General features: G+C 40.8%; 1 protein-coding gene across 3 annotated transcripts in view; it reads left to right on the top strand.

The window, feature by feature from the left end:
- LOC144245852 (PALM2-AKAP2 fusion protein-like) overlaps positions 1 to 19,161 on the top strand; it is a 146,585-nt gene that overhangs the window by 112,599 nt on the left and 14,825 nt on the right. For all 3 annotated transcript variants that reach the window (XM_031507511.2, XM_077790219.1, XM_021525046.3), the window contains one exon: positions 12,118 to 14,512. In XM_031507511.2, coding sequence (XP_031363371.2) covers positions 12,226 to 14,512 — 2,287 coding nt within the window. In that variant the 5' untranslated portion in view covers positions 12,118 to 12,225. The remainder of the gene's footprint in view (positions 1 to 12,117; positions 14,513 to 19,161) is intronic.

The raw sequence follows: 19,161 nt of genomic DNA, 5'->3' as shown, positions 1-19,161 counted from the left end.
AGTCATGATCTTCCTAAGTAGTGTGAGCTGGCATTTTCCTTGTAAAAGAGACTCTTTGTGTGAATGGACTGAGGTTATGGGCTTAATTTGTTTTTAAACCAGGTCTCCCTTAGCCTGTGACATCACAGTACTGTAATGACCTGGGGAAGGAATTTAATTTAACAAGCCAAATAAAAGCTAAGGCCTTTATGGAAAAGAACATGTTTGGAGTTTGCTTCAGAATTTACAGAAACAGAGACAAAGGGCAAGCTTAGGTTTCTGACCTGTCACAATTATCTATCACATTTAATCTTTATCTTTCTATACTGGGAGGAGTACCATTTTACAGGTGATACTTGTGGAATTCTTTGAATTGTAGCTGGTTTGTTCATTGTGAGCAGTAGTGAAATTTACATCTTTTTACTAGACATAATACAGGAGGATATTGATTCTAAGGAGAAAATAGACTTCTGTATACTTGTGCATGTGATAACTAGGAGAACCACCCAATACATTCAGTGTCCATATTCTTGCAGCACTTGCAAAGTTTTCTGGCTTCAGTTTTTAGTTGCTCTGAAGGGGTGTGTTGAATGTGTTACCCCTCTTGACGCTAAAGCAAATTTCAGTTCATGAAGATGCTTTCAGGATGTCAGTGCAGCTTCATCTTTTAGTTGTTTAACACTGGAGGAAATTAAATATAGTACTGTTAGCAGTCACATTTAACAGCAACAGCATTCCTGGGTTTTATGGCATTTGATGCATGCTGTGGTACTTAGTTGATACCTCTGTGCATGCATCAGGATAGCACATTCTTTAACTCCTGAGAAATAGGGAAGGGTATTTTAGGAGAAAGCATCTGGAAGCCAAGATGACTTGCTGTCCCCCACTAGACTGTACTTTGGCTTTTAATAGCTGAAGTCTCCTGTAGTCTGTTCAAATACTAAAAACCAAGCTACTGCTTGTGTTATATGCTAGTAAACAATACCCTTTTGAGAAGGTCTGCTCTTTCTCCCTCTCTAAAGCAATTTGATCTGGAATGTGTCAAACTTGTGTTTCTACAGAAATGGGAGGTGCTGCTTGCTGTTCAATGCCAAGCCTTTTCATGACTGTTTGAAATAGCTCCAAGCAAGCATTTCCTATCAAATATCAAATTGTCTGAGAAATACAGCAATTTCTAATATAACAGCTTTGTTGGTGATCTTGTTAACATTAAATGAATTGACATATGTTTATTTTAATTTTCTGTTTTTAAGTAAAAATGAACCCACAACTGAGGGACTGGACAATCTGAAGGAATTTTAAAGCAGAATAGTTTGAGCTGGAATAGCCAGAAGAGTTAATATTTTCCTCCACCATTATCTTAATTCTCCATGTGCCCAAAGAGAAAGCAATTAATGCCTTAATCAAATAATATCCTAATGTAGGCCAGATGTGCTGTATGCAGTTTTAATCAAGTCCTTTTCAGCAGGAAAAGAAGGAATAATGAGTTTTTGCTTGGAAGAAGCGAGGGAAGCAGGGGTAGAGGCACAGGAAGTGGTAGGTGCTGAAAGGAGATGTCCCAGAGATTTCTCAACTACCTTCCCCAAATAAGGAATTTAAAAAAAAACCAACCTATGCAAGTCTCACTTTCAATGAAATACTCCCCTGCAGGAAATAGTGAGATGACTGAAATGCACAGTTTTTGTAATGAGCAAATCATAGATTAAGTTGCTAACTGTTCACAATCCCAAACTCACATGGTATGTCATATTTATAGCCTAGGGACAGCAATGGCATGTGGAGAATTTAGCAACATCCTCCTTCTTACAGCCTGTACACACTTGGCCTCTCACTAGTAAAACTGTTTTGTAGACTCTGTAGTCTGACTTCTTGTTAAATATTGCTTATTTGCTGTATATTTGTTAAAATAGTGTGTCAAAGTCCACTGAAATGGTATGTCAAAGTCCAGCATCCTGGCTCTATTGGATTCATCATTTAATGATAGCAAGTTTCATTTTGTTGATATGTATCTTTGAAGTGGGGTTTTTCTATGTGCACTGTCCAGAAAATTAATTTACATGCATGCCCTTAGAGGGAGAACCCTGCAAATTGCACTCCACCAGAGTTACAAAGTTTTGGCTCTTGTATAAAATCTTCAGCTAAAGTCTTCAAATGCTGTTTTCTCCATGATCTGTTTCTGGAAAAAAGAACTAGGAGTGAAAGCATTTTTCTGTGGTAGTTTCCTGATGGACAGTGGGTACTGCTGTAGGAAGCATCTTCTCTTCCCAACTGTGTGTATAACACACCTAATGGCAGAGACTTGAGTTACATCCTTGGACCACCATCATATTTCCCCCCTCTTCACTTACATAATGTGATTTTTGAGCTAGTACTAGGATAGGTATCCTCTTTCTTCATGTCCTCTCAGTTTTCTTTTTATAATGTTCCAGTTATGGGCTTTTGCCTGAGTATGGAGGTAGCAGCCTAAAATACATTTTGGATGGAGCTAATTCTAAATAGGGACCTTTTTAAGCCACTACATGCTCTCTCTCAGTAGAGCATTTTAGAGGTCTTTAGCTTTTAAAAGAGTACCATTTCCTTGAAAAACTGGGAAGAAAGAAGTCCATAGGGTGCTTAATCCTGCTGGCTGGTTGAGACCTCAGACAATAACCTTCCCAAGACTCACTGCTTGCAGTGAATAAACATTGCCGTGTTCTTTGTGCTCCTGGCAGAGCAGGCTACCACTGCACCAAGCACATTTACATATACATATCTCCATTTAAGGAGATTTTGCTGTGATGGGTCTTAATCTAATGGATGAGAGCAGCTGTAACAAGTCCTACTGATAAAGACAAAACATCAACAATAATTCTTAACTTTCTTCAGCTGTCAGAGAAACAGATGTTTGGCCATACATTTCTGAGCATAATTTGTTCCTCTAGCCCAGCATAGCCCCTCTGGCAGTAGTCTTGTCAAACTCCAATAGGTATTGAACAGCCATGCCTTTCAGAAGTGCAAGCAAGCATCAGTTAGACTTTAGGAAATAGATAAAAGCACTATTACCTCAACTGTTAACATTTGTGAAACAGAGAATTGAAAGTAAAAAATCTTAGTCTTCATTGGCAAAGGTTTGTAGGTGATTGTTTCAGTTAAAGCATACAATTCCTACTCTATTGCCTTTGAAAGTAAGTGGTCAAAGAATTCCAGCATAGAGACCATGTATCTTTTTTCAGAAAATGCAGGTTAGGCTGCCATTTATGAAATATTTACTAAACTGTACCAGCTGCTGAAAGACTGTTTCCTCAGAAGACTTTAATACTAATACATCTCAGAAAATCTATTTGTTTGTTTAAAGCAGGTTAATCTCTGTTCCTTACATCTATTAAAGCAGGTTTTCCTAGCAATCAATACCTGTTCAGAGAGCAAGTGAACTACATGGCCTTCTGTCTCCATTTACTGCCTTCCTCCTGCTCCTGCCTAACACAAATTCCTTCCTCAGGAGGTCTCTTTCTTATTCACCAAAATGATTAACATGCCAATATTTTTCTCGAGCACTCTCATTTACATAGGAGTTGCAGATTCATTCTTTAGATGGAGCAGGAGCCCTGTGCCCCCGATGAAAAGACTAAGGAATTTTCCCCTTGTCTCTATTCTTTTTTGTGCAAGTGACCATAAAGGTCACTCTTTCCTTGTGCTGACATTATCTAGATGGGTTAGAGAGTATTAAGAGCAAGGCTTAGTTTAGCACCCTTTCCCCTCCCTGCTGGGATTAGGTCATGTTTTATCAGAGCAATTGTTCCATCCTTGACATGTGCAGCATTTTGTGAAACTGATTTTTCATGCATACATTCAGAAGTCATGTTCTGCTCAGCTGAGTATCAGTATTAGGCTCTGTTAAGCTGAACATTTCTCTTTCCTCATTCACCCAGGATTTCTCCTCTTTCATTTAATGTCAGACCAGAGGCTGAGTGTGAGAGAGTGTTACTAAACAAGAAAGCCCTTAGCTCAGCTCCACCAGCACCAGCTGAGAGGGGAGCCTAGCCAAGTGGACTCTGTAAGTGCAATGGTACAGGACCTCATTTGTGACCTTCTGTTGTAAAGCAGAAATTGTCCTGTTCCATAAGGATTTTATAATGAATTGAGTTGCCTGCCAGGTGTGGACAGTTTTCTAACTGTGCCACGTTCCTTACGTGTTAGTTGGATGGGATGCTCTTTGTTTCTCTACCAGACCATTGTGCTTCCTTAGGCAGCATTGGAGGCTGCTTCACAAGATCGTATTTACCAGTTTATGTGACTTACACCACAACCTCTTTAAATAAGTATCCCAGCTGTTGGAATTCAATCTTGTTTCAGCAAAAGCAGATTTTAGACACAACCCATGGAAAAATAAGCCTTAGGAAAAATGTGTAACAAAGTTAAAAAGTACTAACCATCTGTGGTGGTGCACTTGATTAACACGCTAATGTGGTTTGTATTGACCTTGAGTCCAGTGCTGTCCCTCAATGGCATTGGTTTGTTTCCCATGCCTGCACACAGACTGTGTCCTAAGGAACTGCATGAAGCAGCATGAGAAAAAGTAATACCTACTGGTGCATTTTAATTTGAGGTAGAAATAATTTTGCAAGTGAAAGGAGTATCCAAAGTGGGATTTGAACTGATGAGAGTGATGATAAAACCACTTTTCTGGATGAAATGCATTCTTTTGCACGCATTTACTGCTCTAATTCAGTTGCACTTTCCGGCTGACCTACATTACAAGAAGCCAACGGTGCAGATAACAGGAGAATGGCCTTTTGACTGCAGGTGCTGGTACCTGAAATCATTGCCAATTTACTGATCTTTTAGGTTCTTCAAGATCCTGGTTCTCCCTATGTGTAGCTGACTGAAAATGGGGTGTGGGTGTGGAGTGTGTCAGTACCAAACAGTGCTGCACTTTCTTTATGAGAGTATAATCACAGCTTCCTGTAATTTCAGATTTCCATCTTCATTATGTAAAAGTGAACAGAGCTTTCAGAGCAAAGCTAACCAGCCCCAGATAAAGTAGTATCTGCATCTACACCACTTGAATATATGTTGCTTTCCATACTACCAGCTGTGTATAACCATCATGCTCTAATAAACTCTGCATTGTTTTTTCTTAATCAGAGGTGATACTTCTTTTCACTCAGCAGTTAGCAGCCTTTTGTCTCTAAATATTAATTTCTGTATAAATCACTTTGTCCATAAGGTGCTTTGTGCAGTTTAATTCTTTACAGAAACTAAAATATTTTGTATAAAGAACTCAGCATTTAATTGTTGTTTTTTTACAACAGCTGCACAAGCATTAAAGGAAGATACTTATTTTCTTGCTGCTGTAGCACTGGTTGAAATCTAGTTACTAGGGTTGCAAATTTTTCATGGAGGGATGAGATCTGTGTTTTTAGAAAGCAAGAGAAAATAACTGGTGTACAAGACCAGCTGGTTTCCTATCAGTAGAATACCTCTTCAATTTATGTACCCTGGAATTAGTAGGAAATAGTAAGGTTTGTTACAAATTTGGATCCTGATTTACCCAGAAAAAAATTCACCTATTTGTTATTGAGGGCACAAAAAAAACCTGGAGCTACAGAGGCACATATGGAAAAATACAGTATCAAGTGAGTGTGTTCTCATCATTAAAATATTCTGTCACACAATATATGTTTATCATCAAAGTAGTCATAATTCTTGGGCCATTTTTATCCCTTTTTAATTTATTACAGTATCAAAAGAAGATTGGAGTTTGATTTGATAAAAGAGCTTTATTGTGTATCACATGGGGAAGCTGAAGAAAGAATATTGCAAACCCTTTCACATATTTTCTGAATGAATGCAGTCACTTCTTTGCTAAAACATGAAAAAAGGAAATAGGAAAACCACGTTTAAAAAGTCACACAGCAAGCTCTCCAAGTAAGCACTTTGTTTGGCACTGTATCCTCCCATCACTTATCACTGCCTGTAGTCCAAAAAAGCCCCTGACTGGTTCTTAGGAGGAGGTGATATGAAGTTGCATTAATTTTTCTTTGATTTGAATGTACTCTTGTGATTTCTGAAGTGTTTAGGAGACAAACCAGCATTTCACAAAGAAAATATTGTACTGTCTGGCTGCCTCAGAAAAGTCACAGAAGAGGGTAGAGAGCTGCTTGCAGAGAATGTCAGCGTGACACTCAACACTAACACATTTTAGTAACCAGATATTGTTTCAGTCTTTGTATTGAAGACACTGTATAATGCATTGTGAGAGGAACAGGCCAGGTTTTGCTTTTTGGGTGCAAGTAAGATTGTGTATGGAACAAGTCAAGGTAGTGTTAGCACGTGCCTGACATGTCTTAAATTCAAAATTTGGTGACAGATTTGAGGCTTTTTTTTTTTCCCCTGAAACTTGAATTTTATTTCCTTAAGAGAAAACCTCTAATTTTTTTTGGCAGCATTTCCCTTAATAGTTTAAAAACCTTTAGATATCAGTATAAAGTACTGTATGGAAAAGGAAGACCTGTTTGCAGGAAAGCAAGAAGACAACACTTTGGATTTGGATTTGGGATTTTTGTGTTTTGATTTGGGGTTTTTTAATCAAAGTATAGTTTCTGTAAGTAATGGGAGTATAAGCCCTTTCTTTCCTTGAGTTCCACATCATCATCATCTTCACCCCTTCCCCTCTCAATTTCTAGGATCTTTTTGAACATTTTTTTTCCTGCTACTGTTTTCTCTTAGTTCGCCCAAACAGGTAGTTTCCAAAACAGAAATGTTTGACCCATTTCTTTAGGCTGCTTTGTGCAAAGGCTCCCACTGTCACACTCTTCTTCCTCCAGTGTCAAAGGGACATTTTTGGAGTTAGATGGGGTGGCAGCTGCCCTTGCTGAGGGAAGGAGGGAGTGCAGAAGCCATTGTGAGACAGGAGCTGCCACAGTGGCTTGGGCTGTCATTCCCACCTGGGATGGGGTGGGATGGTGACCTGTCTGAGCACCTGTTGTGAGGGATAGATGCTATCACCTTTTAGTAGCTTTTCAGGTAAAAGGGTAGCTTTTCAGGTTCATTATGAACTGCAACACTTCAGGTCCTAAAGAAAATGAGTTCTGCAAAGACTTACTATCACTAGCGAGAATGGGGCAGTACCTCTGCTGGATAGGAGCTTTGTCTCTGGACTGCGTGTCTGTCTGGAACCATGGAGGTTCAGTTGACTTTTGTGTCTTTGCAGTGTTTGAGATTGGCTCCATCTGTTAATGCAGGTGGTGACTGTGTTCTTCAAAAGGGTGAGGTGAATGAAAGCAGCTGCTCTCTTGAAGGTTTGCCAGAGTCAATCTCCTAACAAATCTATCATTTGCTTCCTTCTTAATTGCAAATACACAATCAGAGAGGCAGGCCAGCCAAGACAGTAGGTGAAAAGGGAGAAGATGACTGACTTCAGTAAGAAGGTATGGATTAGCCAGTAAACCATCTGCAAATGAGGTTTTACTACTAAAACTGCTTTATGTATGGTTGGCCTGATAGATTGAAGAGAAGAGTCGAACAAAACATTAGTTCAGTGCTGAAGCAGGATGAGGAGGAGCAAATAAAGTACAGGACATCTCCAAAAGCATATGAAAACTGAAGAAATTGAAGGTTGACAGCACTAATGAAGCCAGTAGACCAACATCATCAAAAGCTGTATTGAAACTTGGCTGGAGTGATTGTAAAAGCCCACAATGAGGAAACTTACAGATTTTCTTAAACCGTGGAACTTCTTAGTTGTTTAATAATTTCCTCTCCCTTCCCACCACTGCCACTGATGCTTCAGAAGAATGTTGATCTGACTCAGAAGGATTTCCTCCCACTTGTTTCTGTAGGCATTTTTTGTTGCATCAAACAAAGGAAAGCACTGGCAGCATGTTTGTTGGGTCTTGCTAGTAGCACGCCCACATTTTACTCCTTCTAAAAGAACTGATTGCCCAAACACTTACACTTTTGTAGATGAAGAATTCAGCCAGAGAGAAAATATGCTAATAATTTTCTAAGCTGCTAATAACTATAGTTTGCTAAAGAGCAGCAGCTTTGTAGAAGTGACACTAATTGCCCTGTTGCATCTTGACTTAGACAGAAATGAATGCACATTCAGAGACTGTGTAAATGTAACAGCAACTTCTGGAAAATCTGGGTCTAGATGAGTGGTTTAAGAGCATCACTGTGAGTGCCATATGACTGACTACAATTAGGTTTGAATGCAGCCCTTTTCCCATTCACAGGTCTTTGTAATGGTGCAGGCTTTGAAAAGCCTTCCTGTAGGTGGCAAATACAAAGCTGCTGGTGCAGGCTTATCGAGGAGGAGCAGAAGCAGCCCCCTGGAAACTCACCTCCTTCCACCAAGCAGCTGAAGCATGGGGGTCTGTGTGCATCTATCCCACTGCCCACCTCCTCCCACCCATGGTGTCTCATCCCAACATGTGCCATTTTCCCACACCCAGTCAGTTGTCCTGGGCAGGTGTTGTGGACCTGTTTTGAAAAGCTTTATTTTGCCATCCTTAGCTATCTCAGGTCTCTTCTTCAAGTAATTCACCAGCAGATTGATTTCTCCTCCTCACAGGAGTGTCTGGAGCATACTTTTCATTGCCACAACTCACAAAGTTGTCTCCAGATTCTGGCAGAATGTTTTGAAATAAAATGGGTAGTTCTTTTAAATGTATTTTTTTCCTCTCCTAGCAATCCTCACTGGCTCCTCTGCCATGCTGGGAGTCTTTTTTCATGCTCGGTTACTAATCCCTAGCCCAGAAAGGCTCCTTCAATAAGAAGCACTGTTTTCTCATAGGTTTTACTGCATAATTGTCTGTTTTGCTACATAATTACATGTCCCACACTAATTGCATAGACACATGCACTTCCAGAATTACATGCTGTCACAAGTGCACGCCCTGATTAGGCTGTTACATGCATGTGCTTTAATTGTGAGTTGTGGATTGCAGCTATGGTGAGAGAGTGGGCTCTTACTTGCTAAGAGGTTTTGACAAAAAAAACTGCACCTGTGGTTCTCTTACTGAACTTGAATATCCAAATATTATGTGAACTGGAGTAATTCACAGATTAGAGCAGCAGTGAAAACTGAAATGAGCAGGGTCTATGCCTTTATTAATGTTCAGCTCTTTATTAAAAAGATCAGCTGGGCAGGGCACTCGACACGGAGCTCGCCCCCGCTGTTGCAGCTTTCCCGGTAGCCAAAGGGTGAGAAGGGGTGCAGAGTCTGTCCCTGGAGTCTCCATGGCACACTGGTAGCTGGAGGTGAAGAGGTGTCCAGTCTGTATCTGAAGTCCCAGCAGACCATCCTCTCTCCTGTCCTCTCTCCTGTCCTCCTGGCACACTGGTAGCCAAAGGGTGAGGGGATGTGCAGTGCCTGCTGCCAAAGTCAAGCAGCAGCTACCCCTCTCCTTCCCTCCTGCTAACACCAGGAAGAGTATCTGTTCCTTTGTGCCTGCCTCCCACAGCCCCGTCCAGTCTGGTCCTCTGCAGGTTATGGTGACAGGTCAAACCCAGACTAGAGATGTGGTTCCCCTTTCCCCAACCAGCACACCCATCCAGCCCCCTCCACTGTGCCCAGCCTTCCATTTAGGGGTGTTTTCATCCCCAAAACCCCCTCCCATGATTCCACTGGTCTCCCTATTTTGCATCCCAGTCCTAGAATGGTAGTGAGGGTGGGGCGGTAGGTGATTCCAGGAGCAATTAGCTAATTAACATTTCAATGTCAGTACTTAGTTTGAGCCAAGTGTCCCAGCCAGGCTGTTTTGCTCATAACAGAAACAGATGAGCTTTAGTGAAGGCAGTCTCTGTGACAATCATGTGTATTTCAAGCTCCATGGTGTGCCAGCTATGAGGAGCAAAGGACCTTTCAGCTCTGGCTTGGGTCTACAAGGAGATGTGTTTCGGTGGCAGGAGAGCACATCTTTATTAACTGATTTTCTGTCCATTCAAGATACGGTTTTGTAGCTACAGAGGACGTAGTTAACTACCAATGTCACTAGTGGCTTTGATCTGTCAGATTAGAAGCAAATATTAGTGGGAACACAATTGCAGACCCATGGTTTGTGTGAAAGGAGACAGTTAACAGTCCTGGACTTCTCACAGACTGCTCTAGGTGCCACCATACTCATTTTTGCACCAGCAAGTCAAGCAGGGAAGATGTAAGCCCAAATATAAAAAAGGTATTGCAGTCTTAAATCCTGTCATTGTGTTCCTGGAGCTCTGCCAGCAAATCAAGATAAATTCTTGCCCTTTCTGGTTAAAAGAAGCCTTTATCTATGATTCTTTCATTCCATCTATGCCTACTTTACAAAGTAAGCACTTTTTATATTTACTCTATATTTGTTTGCAGAGCATCTGATTTCTTGATATTTCATTAACAGGACTTGATATATATATATATATCATTAACAGCACTAAAGAAGAAACTGGCCACATTTAGATATTTAAATGATGAAAAATACTATATGTTTTAAGAAAAGAACTGCTATAAACTTCAGCTGGAATATTTATAAGTTCAACAGAAAGCGAAGAAGTGAAACAAGTAAAACCAGTGAAGTTTGTCAAGTAATATATGTAGACAAAAGCAGGTTGTTTGTTTTTAAAGATTTTTTTCCAGTGTTTAAGCACAATTAAGAAGAAAATATCAATATATAATGGCTGAAGCCATCATTGTCTTCAACTGTGTACAAATACATTATTAGACAGAAAGATCTCCAGAGTGTTTTTAGAAAGAGCTCTTCTGGGTACTTCCCAGACTGGCTGTAATTCCTTAAGATGTGTCAAATGCATTTAACTGCTGATACAAATCCAGCAACAATGTGATTGTTCAGGTCTCTGGTAAGTGCCATTGTACCAACAAGTGCCTTGTTGATCATCTGCTGTTGCAGTGTGTGTTAATAGCATGCTGGATATGGGACAGTAAGGCAGGGTGACTACTAGACAGTGGTGCTCTTGTTGGTGGCCACTGGGTTCATGGGGTTTGATCAATGACATTTGCTTTTGAAGTCAATGCCTCACACATAGAAACATATATGCAAAGCAGGACAGAGTTCTCAGATACCACCTTTCTGTTTTAAAAGGTGGGTCAAAGTGAATAATGTATCACTTTTGGTTTTCATGATTTAGGAAGTTAGTAAGTGCTTTTTGAAGAACCATGTTTAAAATGTCCTCTTTGGTTTTGGTGTTTTGGATTGTTTTGCCTTTTAGCAGTATAGAATTACAGAGAAGTTAATTGGTGTGTTAACAACTTAATGAGAAGTTCCTGAAGACTTTACTTTCAGTAAGTTCATTAGGCTGCGAGACCATTAAAATTTGCCTATATATGAGCAAAAATAGTATTTATGTCAATAACCTCCTTGTGACCAGAGGCATCACATCACATGAATCCAGTACATCTGCAGTAGAGATCAAAGCAGTGGGGGGGAGGGTAGCATTACTGTGGTCCCTGTCACGGTCTTTGTGATGTTCTTCATGCTATGGGAGTTGCAGATGCTTCCTGTCCCCAAAGTGCAATTGTGTGTGGGTTTCCATACAGGAGGGAGAAAGACCCCATATCTTTCCAGCACTGTGTTATTCCACTCCATGTTTGATGATCAGGATTGAACTATTGAGAACTAAACATTCCCTACATTGCCACATCATTTTTCCTAACTTGGTGTGACTCACCAACTTTTTTAACATATTAGCATCTGTTTCTACAAAGCACAGATAGCAATACTTTTCATCAGTAGAAGCATTATGAGATTTCCTTTAGGTGTGGAAAGCATTTTAGGGTACCAAGATGATAGGTATTGAGTACTGCATGTGAAAATCTTTGAGGAATCTAAACTGCCAAGTTACTGTTAACTTAGAAATTCAAAGCTTATTCTTAGTCACAGACCAAGACACAGATATGAAATAATGACAAAGTGGGGATGGTAAGCAAGTGGGAGATTCTTAAAAGAAAGTTGTTTTTGTTTTAGTATCTTTTTCAGCATATGGTAAGGTAACTTCCTATTTTTTGTGTTAATGGTTTGCCTTGCTTTCCCACATTCTGAGGGAATGCTTTAATCTCAACTTTAAGAAGTGCTAGGATTTGTTTTCCAGATGGTGTTTACTCTGTAAAAACTTAGGTGTTCATTTTTTATGACTTCATAATTTTTCTCTCTTTTATTTTAGAAATCTTCCAGAATCCCTGAGGATGACCTCAGGTTAAGAAAAAACAGAGACCAAAACTGTGCCAATTTCTTGGAGCCATCTACTGTGCTTGCTACAAAGGAAGAGAAAATGGAAATTGAAGTTCCAGTTTCTGAACATAAAAGCATCACCACTGTGGCTTCACCACATCCCATAGACAATCCAACCCACTTCTTTTCGCCTGCTTCAAGCCGAAATGGACTTAGGGACAGGCATGAATCTCTGGACAGTGAAGTTGCTAAAGAGATCAGATACCTAGATGAAGTGCTGGAGGCAAATTGTTGTGATTCTGCTGCAGACAGTACATTTAATGGCACATCCTCCCCTGAACCAAGTGCAGTCTCCATTATGGATGGTTCAGGAGCATCTGCTAATGTCAATAAAGAGTCAGTATCTAGTGAAAGGGAAGAAAATGTAGCAGACAAGCAGGTATCCTTGGAGGTTGAGCCATGTGAAACTAATATAACAGATGAGAATCTGAAATCTAATGGCCATTCCTTGAGTGGTCTGAAAGAAGTCACTAGGGAGAGTCTGAAGGTGCCAGGAAGTCCCACTTCTTCAAACAGTTCTAGAAGATCCTCTAAGGATGGAGAATCAACTCTTACAACCCTTAAGAAAGAGGCAAAGTTTGAACTACGGGCTTTCCATGAAGATAAAAAGCCATCAAAGCTGTTTGAAGATGAGGAAGAAAAGGAAAAATACAGAGTCCGAAAAGTGAGGCCATCAGAAGAAATGATGGAACTTGAAAAAGAAAGAAGGGAACTCATTAAAAGCCAGGCTGTCAAGAAAAATCCCAACATTGCTGCCAAATGGTGGAACCCTCCTCAGGAGAAGCCCCTGGAGGATCAACTGGATGAAGAGCATCTGGAGTCTCACAAGAAGTACAAGGAGCGCAAGGAGAGGCAGCAGCAGCAGCAAGGTGCGACAGCAACATCCCCCAAACAGGTCAGCTGCTCCTTTGTATCCCCAGAGCCAGTCAATATCAAGAAAGAAGATATTGTCACAGAGCAAATTGACTTCTCGGCTGCCAGGAAGCAGTTCCAGCTGATGGAGCACTCAGGTCCATCTCAGGGTCAGGCCCCACCAAGGCGATCAGTAACACCCAAAATGTTCTCTGTCAAACCCTTCTACAAAAGCCTCAATTCTCCATATGTGGACAGACCGATGTCCTCTGTGACAAGACCTGTTTCAGTGTGTGGGCAGAGTGGGGAGCTTGAGGGTAACAACGCTACCGTCGTCAAAGCACAGAAAGTCTCCTGTAGCTCAGAAGATGACAAAAGCGCTCAGACTACAACAGCTGACACAGCAAGAGAGTTACCTTGCAGTGATAGCCCCAGAGCTAGACCAGCCTCAAAACTTTGGGCAGAGGATGGAGAATTCATGAGTGCAAGGGCAGTCTTCACAATGGTGAAGGATGATGGACAGGGAATTCTAGATCACTTCCCAAAGTCAGGCAGTGCCTCTTCGCCGCCAGAGGAGCTTGACTCTGGTTTGGATGACTTGTCTGTCAGGTCTCAGGATACCACCATCTTGGAGACCCTTTCCAATGACTTCAGCATGGATAATGTGAGTGACAGCGGTGCCTCCAATGAGACCATGAGCGCCCTGCAGGAAAGTTCTCTAGCAGATTTCTCTCTGCCGCAGACCCCACAGGCTGAAACTCCAGCAGAGTGCAGGGCTGAAGGCATGTCCAAGTCTTTCAGTGACCCAGGCTGTGATTCGCCCTCCTCTGCCTTGGCAGACTCCATGCTGATGGATGACCAGCTGGACTACCACGCTGGCCTGCTGGTTCAAAATGCCATCCAACAAGCCATAGCTGAGCAGGTGGATAAAGGAAACCCGAAGGAAGAAGAAATCCCAGCAGAGAAAGAGGTCTCAGCCAAAGAGCAGCCAGCCAGCACTGGGCCAGCTCCAGCCTCTAAGGAGCATCAGAACCCAACGTTTGAGCCACCCCAGGTGTCTTCACCAGTTCAAGAAAAAAGGGACACCATACCAAAGACTTCAAAAGAGGAAGACTCAGGACTCAGGGAAGGGAAGGTTTCACAGCAGTCACCCATGTACTCAGCCAGCCAGCCATTCCTTGTGGAGGAAAACAGGCATGAGGTTAGCTATTTCAGCAAGTATTCAGAGGCAGCAGAGCTTCGGAGCACCGCCTCCATCCTGGCCACTCAGGAGCCTGAAGTGACTGTGGGCCCTTTCAAGTTACGGTCGAGGAAACAGCGGACTTTGTCAATGATCGAAGAAGAGATCAGAGCTGCCCAGGAGCGAGAAGAGGAGCTGAAGAGGCAGCGGCAAGGTCTGCAAATGGCGCCAAGCCCTGTTACAAAGAGTGCACCACCCATGCCCACCAGAACTGTGTCTTACAAAACTGCACCAGGTAAGAGCCCAAAGTGTCAGAGCAGAGGTAAAATGAGAGTGAAGGGTCAGGTATGGTTTTGTTTTATGTCATTTTTAATGAAAATATTGTTTTGCAAGGGGTGCAAGGGCAAATTACTTCATATGCCTGTAAACTGCATGGGACAACTTAATTTTCTAGTTGTGAGCACACCTGCAGAAGGTTCTGGTTTTTCACAAATACAGTGCAAAGATGCTGATCATCATTACTAAACCTTCTGTATTCACTCACTGCCACATTGTAGCATGACATGTCCATCGCTGTGCTGCTCAGACCACCCACTGAAATTTAGGATCATCTCAAGGAAGCACAGCAGCAGTTTTTACAGCTGTGTGGCTATTTGAAAGACAAACATCAAAGGCTGTCCTTAATAGGTTTCCTGTTCTCTTGTATGTCATTAAGGAAGTGCAAAATTAGTGTAGATGTGCAGATTTTGGGCTGTGAATCAGATATATTTTTCTGTGTGTTTTGCTTTCTGGTTTGAGGTCTTGGTCTTAATAAGCTTTGTCTTGTAAAACGATATACAGAGCTATAAGTTGCCATGTATTTTAGCTGGTGTTATTCACTACTGAACTAAAAGCAAGCAACAAATTGTTCAATAGATTCAGTGGAAGTCCTCGACTAATCAGTTTCTGGGTTTTTTTTGCTGACATTCACAGCAGTTACAGCATATCTGTCTCTCCCTTCCCCTTCTCAAGAAATAATGTCAAGCCCTGATGCCTTCTAAATATAATACAGAAAAAAAATACATTTGGAAAGAACCCAAAAACACACACCAGGCTTATTACTGTGTAGTGATTTTTATTAAGCCTATGCCTGCATATGCTTTGCAAGGGCTTGTAAGATTTATTAACAGTGGTCATTGTGAAAATGTATTCATTTTACCAAGAGTACTTAAATGCTGTCTTTATTTCCACTGGTGTAAACACAAGCCAGTGGTAGTCATTTTCTTTTGAAAGTCATGGTAAGCTTGAATTAGATGTAGACTTAGCCCATTACTCAATATGATTGTGAACTTGGAGTTTTATGGAGCACATATTTATGTGAATATGAGGATGAACTTAACATGTATTTTTTTAAAAAAAACCTAGCAAATACCAGTCTTTTCTTTGAAGTACTGTTGTTATAACTCCTTTAGTACAACATTTTTCGTAAGGATCCTCTCTAATCTCAGGTGCTCTGAGAAATTTCTGGCAAGACATGAGATACAGATGTTAGTTCAGAGGACTTGTTTCATAAAGGTGTGCTCATGACTGTGTTCAAAAACAGCATCATCTGTAGCTGAAAGTTCTCAAAATGGGGTAGTAATGATTGTATTTTTCTCAGAAGTGATGTTGGATGGGCTGCTGACACTAATACTTGTTTTAACAGAGCTTCTGGGAAAACAACGTACTTCTGCTTTCTCTACACAACAAGGCATTTACTTTGTGTCTGTAAAAATGTTTGCCATAAATTACATTCTAGAGAAAATTATAAACTTATGTTTATAATGAATCATTCCAGACAGTTTGCTTTAAATGTCTAACTGCCATATGTTCAAGAAAAAGAATTGGGATCTCTTAGCCAATGACTCAAGCTACTGCAATTTGCAGCCAGTGACAAGGCAAAGAAATAATTTCTAGGAAAAGCTGAATATGTGGCAGTGTTTAAGACTATTATTGATCAAAAAGCGCACAAAGAATGTTGCCAGAGTTCTTCTTAGTTCTATGTTTGGTGCTTGATGAACAGCAGATGTGCTCAGCATAACTCTCAGCTGCAGAACCCTTAGCATTGGAAGGTGTGTAAACCTCAGTTCATCTCTTCCTTGCTGTCCCTTTAGCCAGCTGCATTGCCATTAACACCTGCAGGCATCCTTAGAAATAGGGGAGAGGAATACTGTGTAATCCCTCATAAGATTGTGGCAACTTCCCTTTTCATAGTTACAGGATCTTTTCAATATTTGTGAAAAAAGACAAAATAATTTAGCAGAGGGACAAACATTGGGATGATAGGGTAAACAGAGCAGAGGTGACATACAGAGCAGAAAAGAAAATATGCTTCTGCTGGGCCCAGTAAGGAGTATGCTATAGAATATGTCTGGTACTGTAGTATGTATATCTAGTTTCACAAAGAAAAGTACTTCTGGTGATAATAATAATAAAGAAGAAGCAGGTATTTCTATTAGCAAATTGCCTTTTTCAAAGAAAGAATTGGCACTAACATCAGGATAACTTAGTAGAAAGGGATTAAGGAGTCAAGTATAAAGCTGAAAAATCTGTTTCTAATCCTTAAGTGTGGAAGTGCATACTTATGCTTTTGAGAAGGCATAAAAATAAACTTAATTAACAATGCCTGACAATCAGGCTGTATTTAGGTGGTGGTCTGGGCTGAGTTGTTTTATTAGGACTCCTGGTGTTCCCTATTTACTACTGTTGCTCCCCTTCACTGCTTTGAACCAGGTGGATCCTGACATAGGTAACAGAAAGACAAACCATGAAAAGGGACTGCAGTGAACTGGACTGTAATTTAACTGAAGTGTGGCAGATTAGCACAATTCATGTAAGTGCATATGTGCAGTAACTGCTAATTACTTTAGATAGCAAACAGGCTGGCTTTTCTCAGCCTGATATGCAACTTCATAGAACTGATAGTAACATTCATTTTGTCTGCCAATCACTCAGCACAATCCAAAAGGTCTCTTAGTAATAAACTTCTGTACTGCTAACAATTATCCTTTAAAATTGTTTGTTGATGCTTTGAAACAACCTTTTAACCCATCTCAGATCACTGAACTGAGACACAGAGTAATTTCAGTGGAACATGTACACTCTTCTCCAGGGCACTCTTGGAAAGGTGAAGAACTTTTTCCCAAAAAAGTTGTGTTTCCTGCATGAGGAGACTCAAGAAAGACCAAAGAAGTGCCAGAGTATGTTATCCATATGTATCCATACAGTTACAGTATGGATAATCACCGTGGATCCCAAAATATTTCTGGAGTCCTATTTAAATCTGAATGTTTCCTGTGTTGTTTTGTGTGCTGCAGCTCCTGCTGCACTTGGCATGGTGTGAGCAGCTGCACAGCAAGACAGTGGTTTCCTCCAACAATGTGGAGGAAAGATGGTACAGCATCTCTCCTAGGTAGAGCATTTGGGGCTGTCTGATAGTTTATTTGAGCAGGATGATGAGTGTGTGACATGAGAGGAATCCAGCATAAGCATGGTGATGTACTTCCCATGGTTTTTGTTACTTTTTAATTAGAAGTGACTTTGACTATGAAGGACTTATATCTAAGTTCCTGTAGTGCCTGGCTCTGAGTAATCCTGTTCCTCAAAAGGAGGTGTGAAAATCATTACAGGGGAGGTCTGGGTTCAGTGAAGGCTTTTCATCTAGAGCTAAACCCTTTGTCAATATCTGCTATCTCATGATGAGGGATGGGGAGAACCTAGCAGAAGAAGCCATTCCTGAGAGATACTTTGGGAGGCTGCCACACCTGCCTTTTTGGTGCTTGTCACTAAAGTATTGCCAGGTGAGGCATAAGGCACATTGTGCTTATGTGCAAACACTTGCACAAGCATCAAGGAGAACTGCCCACCATGCCCATCTTTTGTTGCCCTCAGCTGATGAACGAAATGAGAGAATTTCAGTGGGTGGTGTAAGCCTAGTGGGGAAGTTGCAGCTTAGAGATGCAAGCAGTCAGATACCTCTAAGCTGTAGGTAACTGAGGGATGTGTATGTGCTGTGCTTTTCTTTCTTCTCTCTACTTTCTTACCCTGAGTGGCAGCTGTGGAGCTTAAGCCTCCATTAGAGAAACTGCTTAGCCTCAAAACCATCTTCCACTTCAATTTTTCTCTAATAAAGACCTATGTTTAGGAAGCTTCTCAGGTTCAGCCTTAGCCTGAAAATATTTTTTGTGTGGTGGGAAGAGAAGCAGAAACTTTGGGGCAGGATATTTTGTGGTCATTGCAAAATTTTTAATGCCTTTTATGCATGTACAGAGCAAGGATCAGTTATAATACATATATATGAACTCCATTTTAAAATCAGAATTTTGAGACAGAGCTAGAGCAGAAATGTTCATGGAAGTTGCTCTTTCCTTACGCCTTTATAGGCACTGGTATGAAAAAAAGAAAGGTAATTTTTTCCAAGGATTCTCCTGGAGTGCTCATCAGTCATCCCCAGAATACTTCCAGGAGTGCCTTAACTACATACCAGCCCAGTTCATTTACCCTTTGCTTTCTTATTCCTTCCCTAGTGGAGGATGTCTATGAAGTGAGAATCTTTGTGACACACTTTATTTGCTATTTGCTTTTTTGTGGTTTTGCATATTTGTATTGCTCACCTGATGCTCAAGAAGAGCAAAGAAGCCCACATTTCACCTGGAGTGGTAATGAGGCTCTGTATTATTAGAGGGATCTTTTTTTTTATGTACTTCAGCAATCCCCTGAGTCCAGCACAGACTAGTTTCCTAAAACAGTCTGTCCTGCTGAAATACCTTATTTTGAAACTTTTTCTCTGCTATGCAGATGTCTTAAGAAAATTTTAACAGCATCTCTAAGTAAAAAGTAAATGTGTATTGTAGATTTGGGATGCTGTAGCCTTCATATAAATACACATATTTATACTATCAGTACATATACAGTATATGTGATTGA

This window comes from Lonchura striata, chromosome Z (assembly GCF_046129695.1).
Source record: "Lonchura striata isolate bLonStr1 chromosome Z, bLonStr1.mat, whole genome shotgun sequence".
NCBI lineage: Eukaryota > Metazoa > Chordata > Aves > Passeriformes > Estrildidae > Lonchura > Lonchura striata.
This window is presented reverse-complemented; position numbering and strand designations above follow the sequence as displayed.